Source organism: Mus caroli, chromosome 17, assembly GCF_900094665.2.
Source record: "Mus caroli chromosome 17, CAROLI_EIJ_v1.1, whole genome shotgun sequence".
NCBI lineage: Eukaryota > Metazoa > Chordata > Mammalia > Rodentia > Muridae > Mus > Mus caroli.
This window is the reverse complement of record NC_034586.1, coordinates 383488-402912: the sequence shown is the minus strand read 5'-3', so window position 1 is coordinate 402912 and position 19425 is coordinate 383488. Positions and strand designations below refer to the sequence as shown.

Sequence of the window (19425 nt, the reverse complement as noted above, 5' to 3'; positions counted from 1 at the left end):
CACGCAGGGATGCCTTTCTAGCTGCATCCAAGGCCCTGTGAGGGGAGAGTGAGTCAGACCCACAAATCAGACATCCTTTTGCAAATCAAACATCTTGTGGAGCCTCTTTTGCCTCGAATCATTTTTTTTTTTTGTAAAATAACAGGAAATGATTCTACTTAGAAAAAAATTAAAAATTCAACTACTATAAAAATGAGATCATTCAGATAAGCTGAAAGATTAAAATTAAAATAACTTGAAATGCAGTGTTAAACACTGCATATTATATACACACACACATACACATGCATACATTATTGCATTTAATAAAAATCTACTCATGCATATTAATATATAGGAGATATATATATACATACATACACATATATGTGCAGAGCCCTGACTGTGGAATGGTGGTATCTTCCCCACTCCCAAGATTAGAGGGAGGGCAATATTAGCCAAAGCACTGTGTGGGGAGTTCCTTAATGAAGACCTGTCCCATTGGTGATGGGTCTTTAGATTATTTTGGATTCTGACAGATCTGTAGGTTATATTGATTCCATGTAATGTGACTCCACACAAAGACAGCACACATAGGAAAAATAACAGTTCACAAGAGCATAATCAGACAGAAGTCAAAGTAACAGACAGAACAGAAATTACTGTCGGAAACCCTGGAACCGCTGTTACAACAGCCTCCACCGCAGGCAGACACTCATTCCCCAGAGTGGACACTTCTGCTGCATTGTCTGACCAGCTCAAAAACTGTTTTGTTTCCCCTCAGTACTGCTGTACTTCTGTGCCCCAAATATAGTTTAAGTGGCTATTTTTACAAAGGTGTCATTACTCCATGTTAGTGTCTTTATAGACTTCAAGCCATCAGCCTATGGCTGCTCAGACAGAGTCACCTGTATGAATAGTTAGCAGTCCAGGACTTACAAGCCTTCCTACCCAGTATTTCGAATTATTTGGCAACTAGTGAAAATTTCATTCAAATTCTATGAAAGAGATTCTTTCAAACACAAATTAAAAGTAAAAGGAACCAAAAAGTTGTCTGTGTAACCTAATAAAGTTTGAAGTTTAAGTTAAATTACCAAATGGTTGCACCCATAGTTCTAGCAAAAGCCAGTTGTTCATCAAACAGACCCAAATTTTATACACGCTGTTTAAGCATGTGCTCACCCCGAGGTATGAAAATCCGTGCTGGGCAGAATTGGTATTATGAAAAAATCCCCTTCAAAAGCTGACAGAAACGGTCTCAATATTGGCTTTCTCAATGACCAACTGCTTGAGACATATTGGCCTGATAGTTAATGGCCAATATCTCAACGTCTGCCCACTAAAGGGGACTGTAATGAGAATTTGATAGGGTTGTAGGAAAACTGGTCTTTGGTGAGGTGAGGTGTTTGCAGTCATAACGGGGCTGGGAACACAGCTCAGTTGGTAAAATGCTTCTCTAAGAAGCATAACTCTTAGGCTCAGCCCTCAGTGTGACATGAGCCCTGCATGCTGGCACACACCTGTAACTCTGGCACTCATCCACAGTGCATTCAGGAGGTAGAGGCAGGAGGATCACTCTCAGTTACACAGTGAGTTCAAGGCTAGCCTGGGATACATAAGACTGCCTCAAAAACAAAACAAAACAACTTCATAACATATGCATAGAGATAATATCAGACATCTTGCTCAAGGCCCTTTGCAATTAATGTCATTTACATACATGGGCCTAGTTTAATTTTACCTCTCAGCCACAAGCCTGTAGGGAAGTATAAGGTATTCTTTATAAGTACTGGGGGGGGGGGGGGGGGGGGGGGGGGGGGCGGGGCGACCATGTGATTTTCCCAAAGCCCAGTGAAGACTGTACAAAAGCTCTGGCACTTCTGGCCCATCTGTCTTTCTACTTCACACAACAGGAAATTAAGAGCCCTCTACCTAATGTACTTTCCAATTAGTTACAGCAAGAGATAAACACCTCAAATCACTGCTCCAATCCGTCCTTTATAACCACTTTCCAAGGGCAAGATAAATGTACTTCTGGGAGAAGCCTCTTAGGCATAGGACGAGCCAAAATGTTCATCCATAGACACCGAGCATAACAGTTACCGTGCTTGACCTGCTCCTAAATGTTCTCCATAAGACAGCAAGCCAGCCTGGGGCAGGAAGCCAGAAAGAAGCACAGGCTCTGGCTTGGTGGTATAAGGGGACCTCTTCATTGCCTGGATCTGCTGCAGACCAACGGTGAATTCTTAGAAGCCTGAGTTATTTGAATGTTGCCACCTACAATCCTGTGCTCCTACTTAGAAGGAAAGCCATTACAGATGCTTAGCGTGTGCGGGGACGGGGAGGGGCATTCTTTAGACTTCATAGACCCAGTAACCCAGTCTCTCAAGAAGAGTGAGGCAGGGAGAGGGAACTCAGGGCCATAATTTGACTGACCCACCCCCCCCCAACACACACACACACACACACACACACACACACACATCCTTCCAGCAGCCCTGACTTGTCCTACTAACAGTACATGGAAAGAAAGCTTCAAACCTGGTTTCAAAAACAGCCTTTGAGAAGCAAAGTAGATTAAACATTAAATTATTTGTTCCCCTTTTGGCAGCCTTACTTAGGCTAGGCATGTGCTTGGGCTGTTTGTCTCCAGTAGGCACACATACAACCCAAGGACACTTTAACTGTAGTTTTAGTAACACTGCATTTAGACATGCAGCGGTCACCTCTGTTCACTCCCTCCCTCTCCCCTCCGACAACCACGTGAGGTTCAGTATCTGCCACACACGCAGCTAAGACTTCATACAAACCAACCCTCACATCCTGACACTGACCACAGGAGCAACGTGGAGAGGCAGACTTGCAACTGTTACAACACTATTTTCAACAAATAGTTGAAATATAATTTCAAGTGCCATTTCCTTGGGTTGAGAAGAATACCACCAAAACAAAGAAACCAGCAAACACATGGACAGACCAGCAAGAGCCCACGCCTTTATTTGGTTTTTGTTTGTTTGTTTGTTTGTTTTGGGTTGTTTTGTTTTGTTTTTGTTTTTTCGAGACAGGGTTTCTCTGTGTAGCCCTGGCTGTCCTGGAACTCACCCTGTAGACCAGGCTGGCCTCAAACTCAGAAATCCGCCTGCCTCTGCCTCCCAACTGCTGGGATTAAAGGCGTGTGGCATCACGCCCGGCTGAGCCCATACGTTTAGTGACAGCACAACTAAATGCTAGCTGACCCCTCAGACAGAGACAATCTTCAAACCTCACCTTGTGTCATGGCTGAATAACCGGAGTTTCATCTTGATAAATCATTGCTGAAAGAATTGTCAATCCTCAAACAAGTGGACAGAGCCACAGGCTCCCTGCGACAGTGGGGACTGCCAGGCCATGGTAGCTGTGAGTTAGTTTCCTCTCAGTCCTTGACCTTATGACAAAACAGCCTGTGAAGGAGATAGCTTGCACTTATCCCATGCCAGTCCGTCAGCTGGCATCAGGACGCCTCTATTCCTGAGGTGTTGTAAGTAGCTCACCATGAGATCTCCAACCTGTACAGCCACCAGCCCGGAAGCTCCCACGCAAATGTCAGCGGTTGCTTACTGCTAGGTGGCTTCTGACAAGATGAGAGAACTTAGGTTGCAGCAAAGAGCTGGATACTGAGAACCCCCAGAGAGGCGAGTGAGTCAGGGAGGGGGGTGCACTGTGGCTGAATGAGCAATGGGAGAGAGGGAGGTGGAGGTGGGGCAGGAAACAGGAGGATTAAAAGGAGAAAGTGCATCTGAAGGTACCCTTGCAGAGCATGCCTTTGTGTGTATATGTATGTGTGTTCATGACTGTATGCATGCATGTGGATGCTCCTATGTATGTGTGTGTGGAGGCCAGAGGGCAATGTAGGATGTCTTTCTCAGCCTCTCTTCATCTTACTTTCTCTCTTTTTTAAATTAGATATTTTCTTTATATACATTTCAAATTTCAAATGCTATCCCGAAAGTTCCCTATACCCTCTCCCCGCCCTGCTCTCCTACCTACCCACTCCCCCTTCTTGGCCCTGGCTGGGGCATATAAAATTTGCAAGACCAAGTGGCCTCTCTTCCCAGTGATGGCCAACTAGGCCATCTTCTGCTACATATGCAGCGAGAGACACGAGCTTGGGGGGTACTGGTTAGTTCATATTGTTGTTCCACCTATAGGGTTACAGACCCCTTCAGCTCCTTGGGTACTTTCTTCATTGGTGGCTCTGTGTTCCATCTTATAGATGACTGTGAGCATCCACTTCTGTATTTTCCAGGCACTGGCATAGCCTCATATGAGACAGCTATACAAGGTTTCCTTCAGCAAAATCTTGCTGGCATATGCAATAGTGTCTGGGTTTGGTGGCTGATTATGGGATGGATCCCTGGATGGGGTAGTCTCTGGATAGTCCATCCTTTCGTCTTAGCTCTAAACTTTGTCTCTGTAACTCCTTTCATGGGTATTTTGTTCCCTATTCTAAGGAGGAATGAAGTATCCACCCATTGGTCTTCCCTCTTCTTGATTTTCTTGTTTTGCAAATTGTATCTTGGGTGTTCTATGTTTCTGGACATCTTACTTTTTCTGATAGGGTCTCTCACTAAGCCTAGAGCCCATCCACATGGCTAAGATGGCTACCTGGCTGGCTAATGAGCTTGAGAGGGATCTGCTGGTTTCTAGCTCTCAGATTACATGAGTATGTCGCCACTCTGAGCTTTGTACATTCCTGGACACAGGTTCTCATGCTTGCTCAGCTGCCATCCCAGGCCAGGAAGATACCTTTAAAATCCAGGGCTGGACAGATGGTTCAGCAGTTCAGAACACCGGCTGCTCTTCCAGAGGTCCTGCGTTCAATTCCCAGCAGCCACATGACAGCTCACAACCATCTATAATGGTATCTGAAGTCCTCTTCTGGCATGCAGGTATACATGCAGACAGAGCACTCAGACGTAAACGTCATAAATAAATAAATAAACAATTTAAAATCTGCAGTGCTCTCCTTTTCCCCCATATTAATAACATACCTGTGTTTTCTGGCCTTCGTGCTACATCACGGACAGTGGGAAACTAATTGTTTGAAACCAAAATACCCACTCTTTACCCTCAGGATTCAGGAGCTAGCACCCTGGAAGGCCACTGAAGGCAAAAGCCACACTGTGTGCCTGTGAGCAGGGCTCATGGGTGGGGTTCTCAGCCTCTCCCACCTCAAGCCACTAGAGCTCCTGACAATGACAGTTGAGTCTCCCTAGAGCAGAATGCTAGAGGAAATGACAAAATGACGCAGAACAATTGTACAGATTTTTTTTTTAAAGTATGAGCCACTGCATCATGGGACCCAGATATTAGGAAAAGTTGATAACATGCTCAGAATAGAGAGAGGCATAAAAGCTGCATTGAGATGTGAACGTGCCCTCGTTCAGCCTGCACAACAACATTCCCATTCCAGCGTTCTGCACGCAAGCAAGACTGCTGAAATAAGGCATCAGGATGACTCTGCAGACCTCTTAACAGTGGCTCGAATCTGAGCAGGCTTTGGTGGAGTAGCTTTTTTTTTTTACTTTTTTTTTTTTTAAGATTTGTTTATTTATTATATGTAAGTACACTGTAGCTGTCTTCAGACACTCCAGAAGAGGGCGCCAGACCTCGTTACGGATGGTTGTGAGCACCATGTGGTTGCTGGGATTTGAACTCTGGACCTTCGGAAGAGCAGTCGGGTGCTCTTACCCACTGAGCCATCTCACCAGCCCCGGTGGAGTAGCTTTTAATGACCAAGCCCCATGATGCCACATCCTCCCCACTCTTGGTAAATATTAAAGATTAGATAACATGCAAGGCACCCAAACAGTAGCAAGCCCAAATTAGACCATAGCTGTGCTATTAGTCCATTAGAAGAAAAGGAACAAGAAACAGCCTGGGACTGATCTGCTGGGATGAGGGGAAGCACAGCATGAAGCTCTACTCACAGCAGCCTTGGGGGACCGCCAACCACCTAAGCAACCCTGTGCAGAGTGGGTAATTACCCCCTACAACCTACCAGACAGCTGTTTATCTCAGCAACCAGGCCTATAAAAGTTCAGTTGAGGATCAGCGTTTCATATCTTACGCTTCTCCCAGACTCACTTCCCCACCTCCACCCCCGCGCCCTGTCCACTCAACCCCCATAATTACAGAAAATAAATCTTTCACAATTCCAAGCATCATCATAGGTCAATGCCAGTGGAATTCAGGAAATCTGCCGATGCCACTCAGGGTAATGTATCCTGGTCTCAACCTGATAATTGGTTTGTCATCTGGGTGAAGGGTTATTGTCTAGCCCTCTCCTTGTCTTTCAGCTCACGAAAGGGCTCAAGTGGAGCATTAACAGCTAGCTGGTCACCTGGTCTAGCAGACTAGAAAATGAAAACAAAGTTCAAAGTGCTCTCTGGAGGGGTGGGGGGCGCTTGTTGTGAAAGCTTAAGGACTTGAGTTCAGATCTCCACCCACCCCCCAACCAGGTGTTGTAAAGCTGCACCTGTAATACAAACGTTAAAAAGAGCCCAGAGAATCGCCAGAGCTTGCTGGCCAACCAGCCTAGTTGAATAGCCGTGTTCCACAGGCAGTATGAGACCCCCATCTCAAAGAATATAAGGTCGACAGCCACAGGGGAAGATGGCCATGGTTGACTTCTGGCCTCTACACACATGTGAATAGGCACTTTTGCGTATGGACATGGGCATGTACAGAATGCAGACAAAACCACAGGATTAAACAAACCTGACACTTTGCATATCATCAGTACTCAATATGAATTCTGAAATGTCAATAACGTAGCATTGGCACCAAGGCTAACAATTCAAACACTCAAAGTCAGGGTTATAAACTCAAGGGTCACAGCAATCCCAAAGGGGAAACCTATGCATAATGCCATCAGAGTGCTGATCCTGGCCACACACCCCAGAATCCTATGCAGTTTTAAATACAGATATATGAGCAGTTTTCTAGAGGTTTCTAGAGCTTGCATCCCATTCTCAAAGATCTGCTCTAAATACTTCTTAAACAAAGCACCAAATTGTGCAACCTTCACTCATCATGACCTAACTACGGCTACACACCTTAGAGCGATGGTTCTCAACCTGTGGGCCATGGCCCCCACAGGAGTCTCCTGTCAGATATCTTGCTTATCAAACATTTCCATTATGATTCACAACAGTAGCAAAATTACAGTTATGAAGTAGCAAACAAACAATTTTATGGTTGGGGGATCACTATAACATCAGGAACTGTATAAGAAAGGTGCAGCATTAGGAAGGTTAAGACCTACTATCTTTGAGGTTTTAACTTCAGTAAATGCTGTGACGGACCACAGACAACCAATGCTGATTCCAATCAGGCTCTTCTGAGACTTGGTCTTCTCTTACACAGCTCTCAACATGCATGAAGATGAGCAGTAGCAATGTCAGGTAAAGGACTGCCCAAGGTGACACATTTGGATGGAAGGATGAGCAGGGAGATGTGTCAGCTCAGGGCTGCCTCTCAGACAGATGCAGATGTCTGGTGGCTTAGCCAAGGACAAAGGAAGCCATCATCAGCCCAGGACAATGGGTCCAGTCTCCACAGGAATGCTCAAGAGCCTGTAAGTAGGGCTCAGACTGAGGGAAGGGTTTGACCTGAGAGACTCAAATTCTGTACTTCTTTGCCCAGAAGGGAATTTATACTGAGTCCTCCATAATTATTTACCTCCAGCCAGGAAAGTCTAGGAAGGAAACACAGATGCAGAACTGGAAAGTGATAAGTCTGGAGAATGAGAGAGGCATAGCCCAGGAAGCCCAACAGTCATCCCCCATCTTGACTGTCCTGCACGTGTAACCACATGGAAAGAAGAGGGGCAAGGAGTGTAGACCACACATCCTACTCCATCGCCTATGTTGACCAGCTACTCTGAATTTAACACTTTGTTCACCCAGGGAGGATATGAGCATCCGTCTTAGAGTCTCCTCTCAGACGGTCATGGCTCCTGCTGTATCCAGCGAGGGAAAGAACAAGAAGCTGCCAGAAAAGCAAGTGAACATGGCCAAGTGAAGGGTGCCCCCTTCAGAGAAGCATCTCTACCCAGTTGGGGTCCAATCCTCGGGCAGCTTCAGCTCTGGGGCGTCTCCCAGTCACTTTCCTGTTAGTCACCACCCCAGCAGCAAGGAGAGGGCATGTAATTATCCCTTCAGTCCTTGGGTGCCTGACAGCCAGTTAATTTCAGAGCCAAGGCTCCACCTGACAAGCGCTGCCCCCAGCCCTGCCCTCCGGGGTGATTCACCCTGCTGCCCTACTGCGCAGTCTCTTTGTGGATTCACTTTTGTCCTTCCTCTTTGATTTGTGATTCTGAAGCTGACTTTGAGTAACAACTTTTTTTTTCCTTCAGGAAAAATATAGCAGGCAAAGGGAGAATGCAGAGGAGACTGAGAAAGTGGAGGTAAGGGGAAGCAGGAAGGATTGGTACTGGGGTCCTAGACAAAGAAAGGGGGGTGGTATCTGGGAAAACTGGCCTATTCACAAAGAACCACAGACCCCAAGGATGGAATGGGAGAGAAAGAAGGGAAGAAAGGGTCACCATGATTCCTCCCAACCTCCCTGAGTCAGGTTATCCCTGGGATGGCCCGCCCTGTATGGACCATTAAGAACCAGGAAAGACATGGGAGCCTGGACTTCCTAGAGTTGGTATTTGAACCTTCATGCCTACCTTCCCTGTCAGGCCATGTTCTGTAACAGTGAGTGGCTCTCAACCTTTTTCACATTGTGGTGACACCCCCTCCCCCAAACCATAACGTTGTTTTCTTCGCTACTTCACAACTGTAACTGCTGTTGGTATGGATCATAATATAAATATCTGTCCTTTCTGATAGTCTTAGGTGGCCTGTGGAAGGACCTTTGACCCAACAGGGGTCATGACCTACATGTTGAGAATCACTGTTCTAGAACCTCTGCCTTTCATGTGACTCTACTGCTAAGACAGCCACATATTCCAGTAACATGGAAAACTGCACACTCTCCTGCCTAACTGCATGCAAACTCACAGCCTTAGGGCCACACACAACTCCAAGCCTCAGTTACTGAGGGATCACAGACAGCTGAATTATCCATTTGGTGACGCTCAATTTCTGTGCATCCCAGCCTCAGTCTGCTTATAGTTCGGCCCCCTGATAGCAGCGTGTACCCACATTTCAGGTTTCTTCTGTCCCAATAGTCAATGTCATCCATTGTGACAGGGCTAAGGACAGCTGCAAGAAGTAGGGAAGAAGGCCCGGGTAGCAGGACTTCTTCCTGCTTCCCCGCTTCAGACTCAACTCTATGTCTTTCCCAGGATGAGTGCTGACTACCCAGAGCAGCTTTCGGGACAGATTGTATTTCCACATCTGTATCTCTGGGGTCTCAATCCCACGCTACAATTAAATCCACTTTGAGCCCTTTCCTGAAACCTTACATAGGGAAGGGGAAAGTGTGGTATCTCTCATTCTGCAGCAATTAAATGATCTTTGACAGGACAGGACCCAAGGATGACCTCTACATACCAAACCCTGTTGGCCATGTATCAGTCCCAGTGACCCAGGGCAGATCCAGAAGAGATTAGATGAGCACTAAGAGCCTGCAGGTAGGAATGTGGGGCTGGGTAGCACAAAGGGAACCATCAGGAGATTGAATGCCCTTTCAGGCTCTAATGAAAACCCAGCTGAGTCGCCTCCAGCACGCCCAGTGAACTTGCTATCCAGCCTCTGTTCCAAGGACGTGCAGTGGTAAAAGAGAACAATACACTGGAGAGCCAGGGACAAAGCTGCAGCAGCCTGCTCCGTCTCTAGCCTATATTCACCTCACCGCTCATCCAAGGGCACAGGTCTGTGAGACTGGCCAGCAGGGTCTCTCTGGCCTGAGTGACCAGGCTTTCTGGAAAGAAAGCAGACCAGGCACGCTCTTTCTCCACTCGGTAATTCCAGCCAATCTGTGACATGACACCTGGGAAACTTTTGCTACATTGAGTATGTCTTCTCTTTATGGAGACCACGGAGAGCCAAGGGGACCCAATCCCTGCAGTGCCTGGTGTCTGATTCTTCATTCCTCAGGATAAAAATGCTCAGGAGACTTTGACAACTGACACTAACTCTGAGAAGACCGGTGGGCAGCTAAGGAGTTTAACACACACACACACACACATATTTCTGTATCATTTCATTAGAACATTCATATATTCATATATAAATTCTTATCTGGCACTGAATCTTCCCAGTACCCCACCACCACCAACCACGTGATGAAGATGCTAAGACTTGAGTAGGATGTGCAGGTGTAGAAAGATATCTCAGGGGAGGCTGCTTAATCACCTAAAAGCTGTGTAATCACCCAGCTCTCTGAAATCTTGGTACAACAGGATTCAAAGGCAGCTTTCTAACCTAGTCAAGGTTTCTCTTTGGTACACCGCCACCCGAAAGAAAGAAAGAAAGAAAGAAAGAAAGAAAGAAAGAAAGAAAGAAAGAAAGAAAGAAAGAAAGAAAGAAAGAAAGAGAGAGATACCCGAAGTAAGATCTGTCCCTGGAGAATGCTCTCTATGGCAGAATGCCACACCCAAGTCATTTTCCAGGAATAAAGCAATGGCCTTGAAGACACCATCTCCCTGCTCCTTCAAATATGAATTAGTTCAGGCAACTTTCACTTAAAAATAGATGTTTGATTTGAAGAAAACACCATGCATACATCAGCCTACCAAAAGCATCTATGAAGACAGATCACTATTTGTTTGTAAATAAATGGTGTTTACTTTAACGTTCTAACAAAATATCTCAAAACCCAAAAGGTCCAGAGGTAATGCTAGAAACCCAAACGTGTGCTCTTCAGGAAGGCTGGGAAACAAGTCATGCTCCCCCAAATGTTTTCCTTTAGCTTCTGTTTTCTTTGATAGGCAAGCTCTTAAAGAGCAATTCATGTGAAAAACTTAAAAAGTGGAGCAAACCGAGTGGGTAGGAGGCAAATATTAAATACAAGTTATGTTCCCCTGGTTACTGGGAGGCTAACCCATCACTGTGAGCAGTCTTTCCTTCTGTCTTGAATGCACAATGGGCCAAAAACACATCTTTAAAATTATCAAATTGCAGAGAACACAACACACGGTTGCTATACTGTACATCTTGATTCCCAACGCTCTCTGTTCTAGCAACACAACGCCTACAAATTGCAGAAAATAATCACGGCCAAAGCTACACTAGGTGATTACATAAAAATTCCAGTAAAATCTAGAAAATTAACTGAGGAGGAAGAGCTATACCAAAAACCCTGCTCACCTTGCAGAAAACAAGTTCCCGTTTACAGGTTATTTAGTTCACAGCTTTCAGCCCAATACAAGCATGAGCTACGCTCCAAGGAAAATTTTCAAGCATAAAATTATTTGTAATAATCAAATTCTTTCCCCTGCTTTTTAATATGGTAAACAGAGGAAACGTTTCCCCCCACCCCTTATGGGTCTTTCTGACATCCTCTATTTCAAACTGACAAAACTGTTTTAGAGATCAACTACAAGACCTCAGAAGCAAATAGGTAAAGTCGACATACCACAGAGACTGTACACAAAAGTTCTCTTCGTGCCTGTAAACACAGAGTGCTTCAAGATTGTTCTCGGGACCCCTTCTAGAAAGAGCCTGCCATCCACACCACAACCTTTAGACATTTTTATAGTTAAATCAACTTTTCAGTCCTGAAAGAAAACGTGCAAACCTATCTATACTTAGATCAAGATCTGCACCCAAGAATCCCAAGCCTGTGTTTACTTACATGCTTGCACATAAAAAGGAGAGGTTCAGAGGCACCTGTTCTTTCTCAGTGTTGGAGCAGGAAGCCGTCTACTGTCCACTGCTGCAGGCAAGTGTAGAAGGCATGCATCCCTTCTGGCTCTCATCACCAGGCAATGAAATGGGGGAAAAAAATTCCAAACTGTTCTTCCCTGTCACATCCACAAGGACGCCCTAGCGCCACCAAGCTCTTTCTCTGCTGCCTGGAGAAGGTACACCCCCTTCCACTCGATTCTTACCCCAAACTGTGAGCCTGCCTGCTCTGGAGAGGCACCAGGAGGTTACAGCAGATGCAGGGACAACAGATCCACTAAGTACCATATGCCCACTGCCATCTCCAGTACTCAAGTGGCTTGTCTATGGGGAAACCGCTTAACACACCTCGAGGTCCCCCCAAACAATCCAAAACTCCTTCAACTCCCTCACCCAAAGAAAAATTATTTATTCCTTTAGAACTCCAACCCCCCCCCCATAATAGCATATGCCAACTGCTAACAATGCTGGAAAGAAAAAAATCCCCTACAGGAGAAGCTGACAGGGTCACACAAAGAGCTGTGACAGTAATAGGCACCCTTAAAGAGAGACAAGGCAATCAATTATGAACCATTTGCAGAAATTGTGGGGCTGTCAAAAGCCTTGCTTACAGCTGTGTTTCATCGTGGGATTTTCAATGGAAATTATTCCTTTTCTTATGTCTAAAGTACTTGTTAGTAAAACACCCCAAATGGCCCAGGTTCAACTCGAATCTAATCTGAAAAGAAGTTAATGATCCCTAAGAAGATCCAGGAAGCAGAGGCAGGTCCCCTCCCTGGAGAGCAACCTCCTCCTGCAGGCCTGAGCAGGTGCCTGCTAGAGGGCAGTGTACAGGAGCCCCTGGGAGAGTTTCTCCCAGTACAGGGAAAAAACGCAGCAGGTTGGAAACTCCCAATTCACTTCTGTGAAAACAGGGAGGATCTCTGGTTACACACACACACACACACACACACACACACACACACACACTGCTGGGAGATGAAAGCTCAGCTGGTAAAGTGCCTGCTAAGCAAGCATAAGGATCAGAACTCAGATCACCAGAACCTGCATAAAAAATCCAGACAAGGTCTTGGCCATCTTTACTTGCCCCAGGAACAGCAATCACTAGACAGGCAAATCTCAGAGCTTGCTAGCCAGGCAGTCTAGCAAATTACCCATCCCCAGTGTTGATCTCTGGATTATTAATAAAAATAATGATGATGATGGTGGTGGTGGTAATTATCATCATCTCATCCCCAGTGTTGCACTCTGGAATGTATGTATCTAAGGGTGAGTGTCTGTGAGAGTGTGCCTGTGTGTGAGTGTCACAGAGAATATGTGTGTGAGTGTGTCTGTGTGCGTGGTGTGTGTCTGTGTGCATGGTGTGTGTCTGTCTGTCTTTGTGAGTATGAGTGCATATGTGTGCATCTGAGTGTATGTGAGTTGAGTGTGTATGTGTGTCTGTATGTGAGTGTCTGTGAATGAGTGTGTGTGTGACTAGTGTGGGTGTATGAGAGAGTGGTGTGTGTGTGCATGTGTGTGTTTGTGCCAGCTCTCTCCCCTCACCTTTTTATCTATCTATCTATCTATCTATCTATCTATCTATCTATTTATTTATTTATTTTTGATGTTGTTACCTTTTGATAACCTCGCTTATGTAGCTCTGGCTATCCTGGAACTCACTTTTTAGACCAGGCTAACCTCAATATTCATTATAATGGAAAGTAAAGCTCATGACATCCAAACTTCCACTCAGCCTTCAGCTCTCCCTTCCTAGCTACTCACTGGTTTTTGCTTAGTTCTGACACACACTGTCAGAAAACAGTTAAAAATGACCTTACTGTGCTAATTCTTTCAATTTTTCATGTCTCTTTTATTGAATCTTTTTTTAAAAAAATGGAGATAAAAATTAACCTCCTTATTAAGAACTCAAGCAAATTATCAGAGAAAGAAAAATCATTCTTAATAGCATCAAGTGATCTCCCTCCAGGCATGTGCTGTGTCTGTGCCCTGGGGTGCCCTCCTTCAACACAGTCTGTTTCATGAATGCTTCGGAAAATAGGGCTTCAAAAAAGTAAGCAGAAGCAAACAGAACTCATCAGGTGGATGCTCTGTGACCCTCTGCTTCACACAGAGCCATGATCCTGCCCAGTTTTCCATCAGACGAATGCTCTCCGACCCTCTGCTTCACACACAGAGAGCCATGATCCCGCCCAGTTTTCCATGAGGTGGATGCTCTGTGACCCTCTGCTCCACACACAGAACAGAGAGCCATGATCCCGCCCAGTTTTCCATGAGGTGGATGCTCTGTGACCCTCTGCTCCACACACAGAACAGAGAGCCATGATCCCACCCAGTTTTCCATGAGGTGGATGCTCTGTGACCCTCTGCTCCACACATAGAACAGAGAGCCATGATCCTGCCCAGGTTTCCATCAGGTGGATGCTCTCCGACCCTCTGCTCCACACACAGAACAGAGAGCCATGATCCCGCCCAGTTTTCCATGAGGTGGATGCTCTGTGACCCTCTGCTCCACACACAAAACAGAGAGCCATGATCCCGCCCAGTTTTCTAAAACAGCCCAACAAAGACAGAACAGAACCACAAGGCCTGCAGCACTGATGGGTTTCAGTTCAGAGAAAAAGGAAATCTATGTCCTGGCATAAAACCAGACATCCTGGACTACAGAGGAATGGCAGAAGTGGGGAGAGAATGCAGCAGGACCATAGGGCTGAGGAGGAAAGAAAGAGGAGAGGCTGAGCTCTCATCAAATAGACCCCACTTGGATGTCATCAGCCCCGAAGGGTATGCTACATGCTGCTCACCAAGGGCCTGGGCCCTCAGTGTTATCTAAGCCCAGAGAATTGCCTCTGCCTTTGTATCTTCTATATATTCAAGTAAGAAACAAAGACCATACACTGGACTTGTCATCTCAAACTCTAGACAGCACTGAAAGGGTAAGGTGACCACAGACAGTTTAAAAACAGAGGGATGAAAAGGAAGGCAGAAATGCCGCTGAGGATGTGGGTGAGCTGTAGCTCTGGCAAGTGGCTGCTGAGCAGGCAGAAGGGTAGTGCTCTGGGTGCTGATAGTCCCTCCATCAAGAAGGCAAATGTGGGAGAGTTATGCTCCAGCAACCCACTCCAGGGACATACCCCAAAACCTGAAGGTAAAGATCTGGGCAGAGGTGTGTGTGCCAGTTGGCCATTGCAGAATTGTTCACAAGAGATCAATGTATTCATAGATAGATGCAAGGCTAAACAGAATATAGTGCATACTTGCAATGGGATATTAGTTGGCCTTTAAAAGGAACACAAATCGGACACATGGATGAAAACAGAAGGTATCTTGCTAAGTGAAATAAGTCAAGATCAAAAGGGTGAGATGTGTTTTGTTTTTGTCTGGGGTGTGTGTGTGTGTGTCTGTGTGTGTCTATGTGTCTGGTGTGTGTTTGTATGTATGTATTTGGTGTCTCTGTGTGTGTGCTTCTGTGTGTGTGTGTGAGTGTGTGTATTGTTTCTGTGTGTCTGTGTGTATATGTATGTGTCTGTCTGTTTTGTGTGTGTGTGCTTAAGTGTATGTATATCTATCTGGTCTGTGTGTGTATGTGGTGTATGTCTTGGGGGGTGCATGTCTGTGTGTGTGTGTGTGTGTGTGTGTGTGTGTGTGTGTGTGACTGCATGTGTGCTTAAGAAAGGTTGTCATGTAGCCCAGCCTGGCCACTAACTCACTCTACAGCCAAGGACAACCTTGCACTTCTGCTGCTCCTGTGTTCAGCTCTCAAATGCTAGGATTGAAGGCCTGCATTGCCATGCTGACTGATGTTTATACAATGTTGCTTCTCTAGGCAGTGCATAGAATTGGCAGCTGAGAGGAAAGTATAGAGGAGGCTGTGGAGAGGGAGGAGATGGAATAGTCAAGAAAGTTCTGGAGGCAAAAGGCAGGACATCCTGAGTCCATGCCATACCACCAAAGTGCACATTTGAAAGTGGCTAAAGAAGCAAGCTATATGAGATATACAGATATATGTAAGATATATACTCATATCTCATGTTTATGGGTATTTTGCTTGCATGTATATGTATGTACTGCAGATGGTTAAGAGAGGGTGTGGAGCCCCTGGAACTGGAAGTACAGACATTAACTACCCTGTGGGTGATGGGAAGTGAACCCAGGTCCTCTAGAAGAACAGTGAATGTTCTTAACTGCTTGGACATCTCTCCAGGCCTTTGTTATACATATTTCATTACAGTTAAATGACAACATTGCAAAAACTAATAATTTACTTTTGGTTAAGAAAAAAAAAAGCCAGGGCTTGTAACCAAACTTAGGATTTCCATCTTGGGATTTCTAAACAGACTTCCTGATGTAAGACTGGCTAAGTCTCCCTTGCTCTCTGATAGCATGCCAGAAGTCAGGCTGAAAGTGAATGGTCCCCATCGCTTCCGACTTCAAGTGAGTAAATAGGGCTGAAAGGATGGCTCAGTCGATAGAGTGCTTGCCATGTAGGTTAGATCCCCAGAACACACATAAAAACCAGTTGAGGCAATGACATCTTTAACCCCAGAGAAAATAGGAGGACCTCTGGGGCGCATTGGCCAGCCAGCCTATCCAGACTGCAAAAGGTTCAGTGAGCCCATGTCTCAAAAAATTAAGGGAGAGAAAGGTAGAAAAGACATGAGCATCAAGCTCTGGCTTCCACAGGGACGTGCATGGGCAGATGTGCTCACACATGGGCATACATCGTGAATGCAAGCGTGCGCACACACATATGCACACATGTGCAAACATACACACACTCTTTAAAAAGGAGAAGCAAGGAAGTGTGGTGAGTCACACCTGGAATCGCAGTGCTTAGAGATGGGGGTAAGGGGATCATTATGAGTTCCAGGCCTGCCTGGACTACACCGCGAGTTACAGACCAGCTTAATCTAGAGAGGGAGATTCTGTCTCACCCCCATCCCCAAATCATATACACATACACCAAAACAACTACAAATCAAAAACCATGTGCATATCCTCACATAGGGAGTTCTAATTTTCAAAAGGACAAAGGGATTTGCATCAGCTAGTGGACCCAGGAATAGAAAAAGTCCATCTTTTTATATTCCCAACCTCAAGTACCAGTGCCTGGCTTCTTGGCTTGTGATCTGGGCTGATGCCTTACCGGGAATGTCTGCTCCATCTTTTCCCTGCGGGGCACTTGATCCAGGGTGCCTTCTGTCTGGCTCCTCTTCAGGCCAGTTGTGATGTCAGGGACATTGCTGAAATCTACAGGAAAAAAAATGACAAAAGACGCATGGGTGAAATCAGTCTCAGTGAGTAGCGATAAGAGATGGGGAAGAGAAGGATGAAGCCACCAACCGAGAGTGGCAGTCTTAAAAGACACCAGCATTCGGACATGCACACAGCTGGTGCATGCAGACCCAGATCTGGGCCCTTGAGGACAGTAATAGCCTCATTTCCGGACACTTCCAAAGAAGGACAACAACATAATAATGGTTTTCCAACCTTGTTACATTTCCCATCATGGTGCAAACAGATTCACTGGGCTTTAATCTCAAATAATGCATTTGGACTAAGAATCTATGAACCTTTGTTGGCAGATCCCTATTTTTGGATAAGGACAAAATTGCTGGGGATATCTTGGAAAGCCAATGATGTAATCACCCTAGACACTGATGAGCCATGGCTTGCTCACTGACAAGTGAGAGTCCATTTCTGGCATCAACCACAATTTCACCCTGAAAGCAAACCCTTGTCAACAACCTCTTTGTGTTGGTGTCAAGTCTTGAAGCTTACACTTATAAATACACACCAGCTTCAACAACTCTCCCCACTCAAGTTCAAGTTAACAAATCAAGAGAGATGAAAAGACCAGACTCTACACAAAAAACAACACAGGTTTCTCTTCCAGTTCTGTCCCCCCTCAGCTAGGAGAAACCAGATGGTTTCAGATCCCAGACAGCTACAACAAGTAGCTAGCCCATCTGAATAGGCTGAGCTCAAAAATAAACTCAGTGGCAAGCAAACTGTTAGGCATGATCAGGACAAGAAGCCACAGGAAGAGCGGGGTACCCTAAGCGTTGACTGATGAGGAGGCATGCAATTACTCACATCACATTGAAGATGGAGTAGAGGGGTCTCAGAACATATCTCAATGGTCTACCGAAATCTGAAACTCTACTTTCTCTTTGCCTCTTCCAACACCAAATACCATCCTACAAGGACTCTAAGTCACATTCCAGACAAATTGTAACTATAAAATTGAATAAGCCTGGGTGAGGTGGGGCCCATCACAAAGACAGGAACAGTCCCAAGAGATGTTTCATATAGTAAGGAAGGCAAGTGTGACAGGGATTGCCCCTATCAAAACATGAAGCAACCCCTCAACTAGCAGGTCCACTACATGATAAATGAGACACTAAACCAAAAGGCTCAATCTCAGTTCCTCCATTATGGCCTCTTTACTCTGATGTGTGCTCACCTTTATAAAAGGTAGACCAACTATGTCATTAAAAAAAGGAAAATTTCCCTATTCAGTGAACACAGCAATATAACAATGTATCACTCCACCCATCCATCCATCCACCCACCCACCCATCCATCCACCCACCCACCCATCCATCTACCTACCCATCTATCCATCCACTAATCTATCCACCTGTCCATCCATTTACCCATCCATCTACCCACCCATCTATTCACCCACCCACTCATCCATCTACCCAACTACCCACATATTCATTCACCCCTCCATCCTCCCATATACCCACCCATCTATCGTCTACCCAACCATCTATCATACATTCACCCATCTATCCAACTACCCAACCAACCAACCATCCATCCATCCATCCATCCATCCATCCATCCATCCATCCATCTATCCATTCAATGTTTGCTTTCTATGCATTAGCTATTTCTGAAGAAACTATGAGAAGTACCAGAAATGGAGATATGTAAGATAGATAGTCTCAGGGTCTATAGTTTCTTCCTCTCATTGGAAGAGGTGAGTGGTGAGTGACAGAGGTAAAGGTATGAGCTTAAAAACAACGTACTGGACTGAGTGGGACTCCTGAGGAAAACTCACTCTCCCTGGACAGTAAAGGGCTTCATAAAAAAGAGATACTTGATATAAGGCTGTAAATCTGTGGGATGCTTATTTGTCTTAAATATATAGGCAATAATACAGGGCAGGCAACACAAGGGACTGCATGAGTGGGAAGCAACTCATGAAAAGCCAAATGGTGCAAATGGTTGAAATCAATCAACTGTTGCATGCCTATACAGAAAGATGTGGGGAAGGTGAAGCCTAAACAGAAAAGCAAGTTAGGGTCTATATGAAGTAGAAGGATCCCGATGTTTACAAAATATAGTAACAGCAAAATTAAAAAAAAAATACACTTAAAAATGGGTAGAGAGTAACCTAAAGCTGTACTACAGAGCAATTGTGATAAAAACTGCATGGTACTGGTATAGCGACAGACAAGTATTCCAATGGAATAGAATTGAAAACCCAGAATTGAACCCACACACCTATGGTCACTTGATCTTTGACAAGGGAGCTAAAACTATCCAGTGGAAAAAAGACAGCATTTTCAACAAATGGTGCTGGCACAACTGG

General features: G+C 45.3%; 1 protein-coding gene across 5 annotated transcripts in view; it reads right to left on the bottom strand.

Moving 5' to 3' along the window:
- Window positions 1-19425, bottom strand: part of Tiam2 (T cell lymphoma invasion and metastasis 2) — a 191810-nt gene that overhangs the window by 24751 nt on the left and 147634 nt on the right. For 3 of the 5 annotated variants that reach the window (XM_021186122.1, XM_029471057.1, XM_021186121.1), the window contains exon 15: window positions 16966-17069. In XM_021186122.1, coding sequence (XP_021041781.1) covers window positions 16966-17069 — 104 coding nt within the window. Of the gene's footprint in view, window positions 1-3246; window positions 3508-11769; window positions 12084-16965; window positions 17070-19425 lie in introns of those variants that run through there. The other 2 variants (XM_029471058.1, XM_029471059.1) reach the window with 2 other exon arrangements.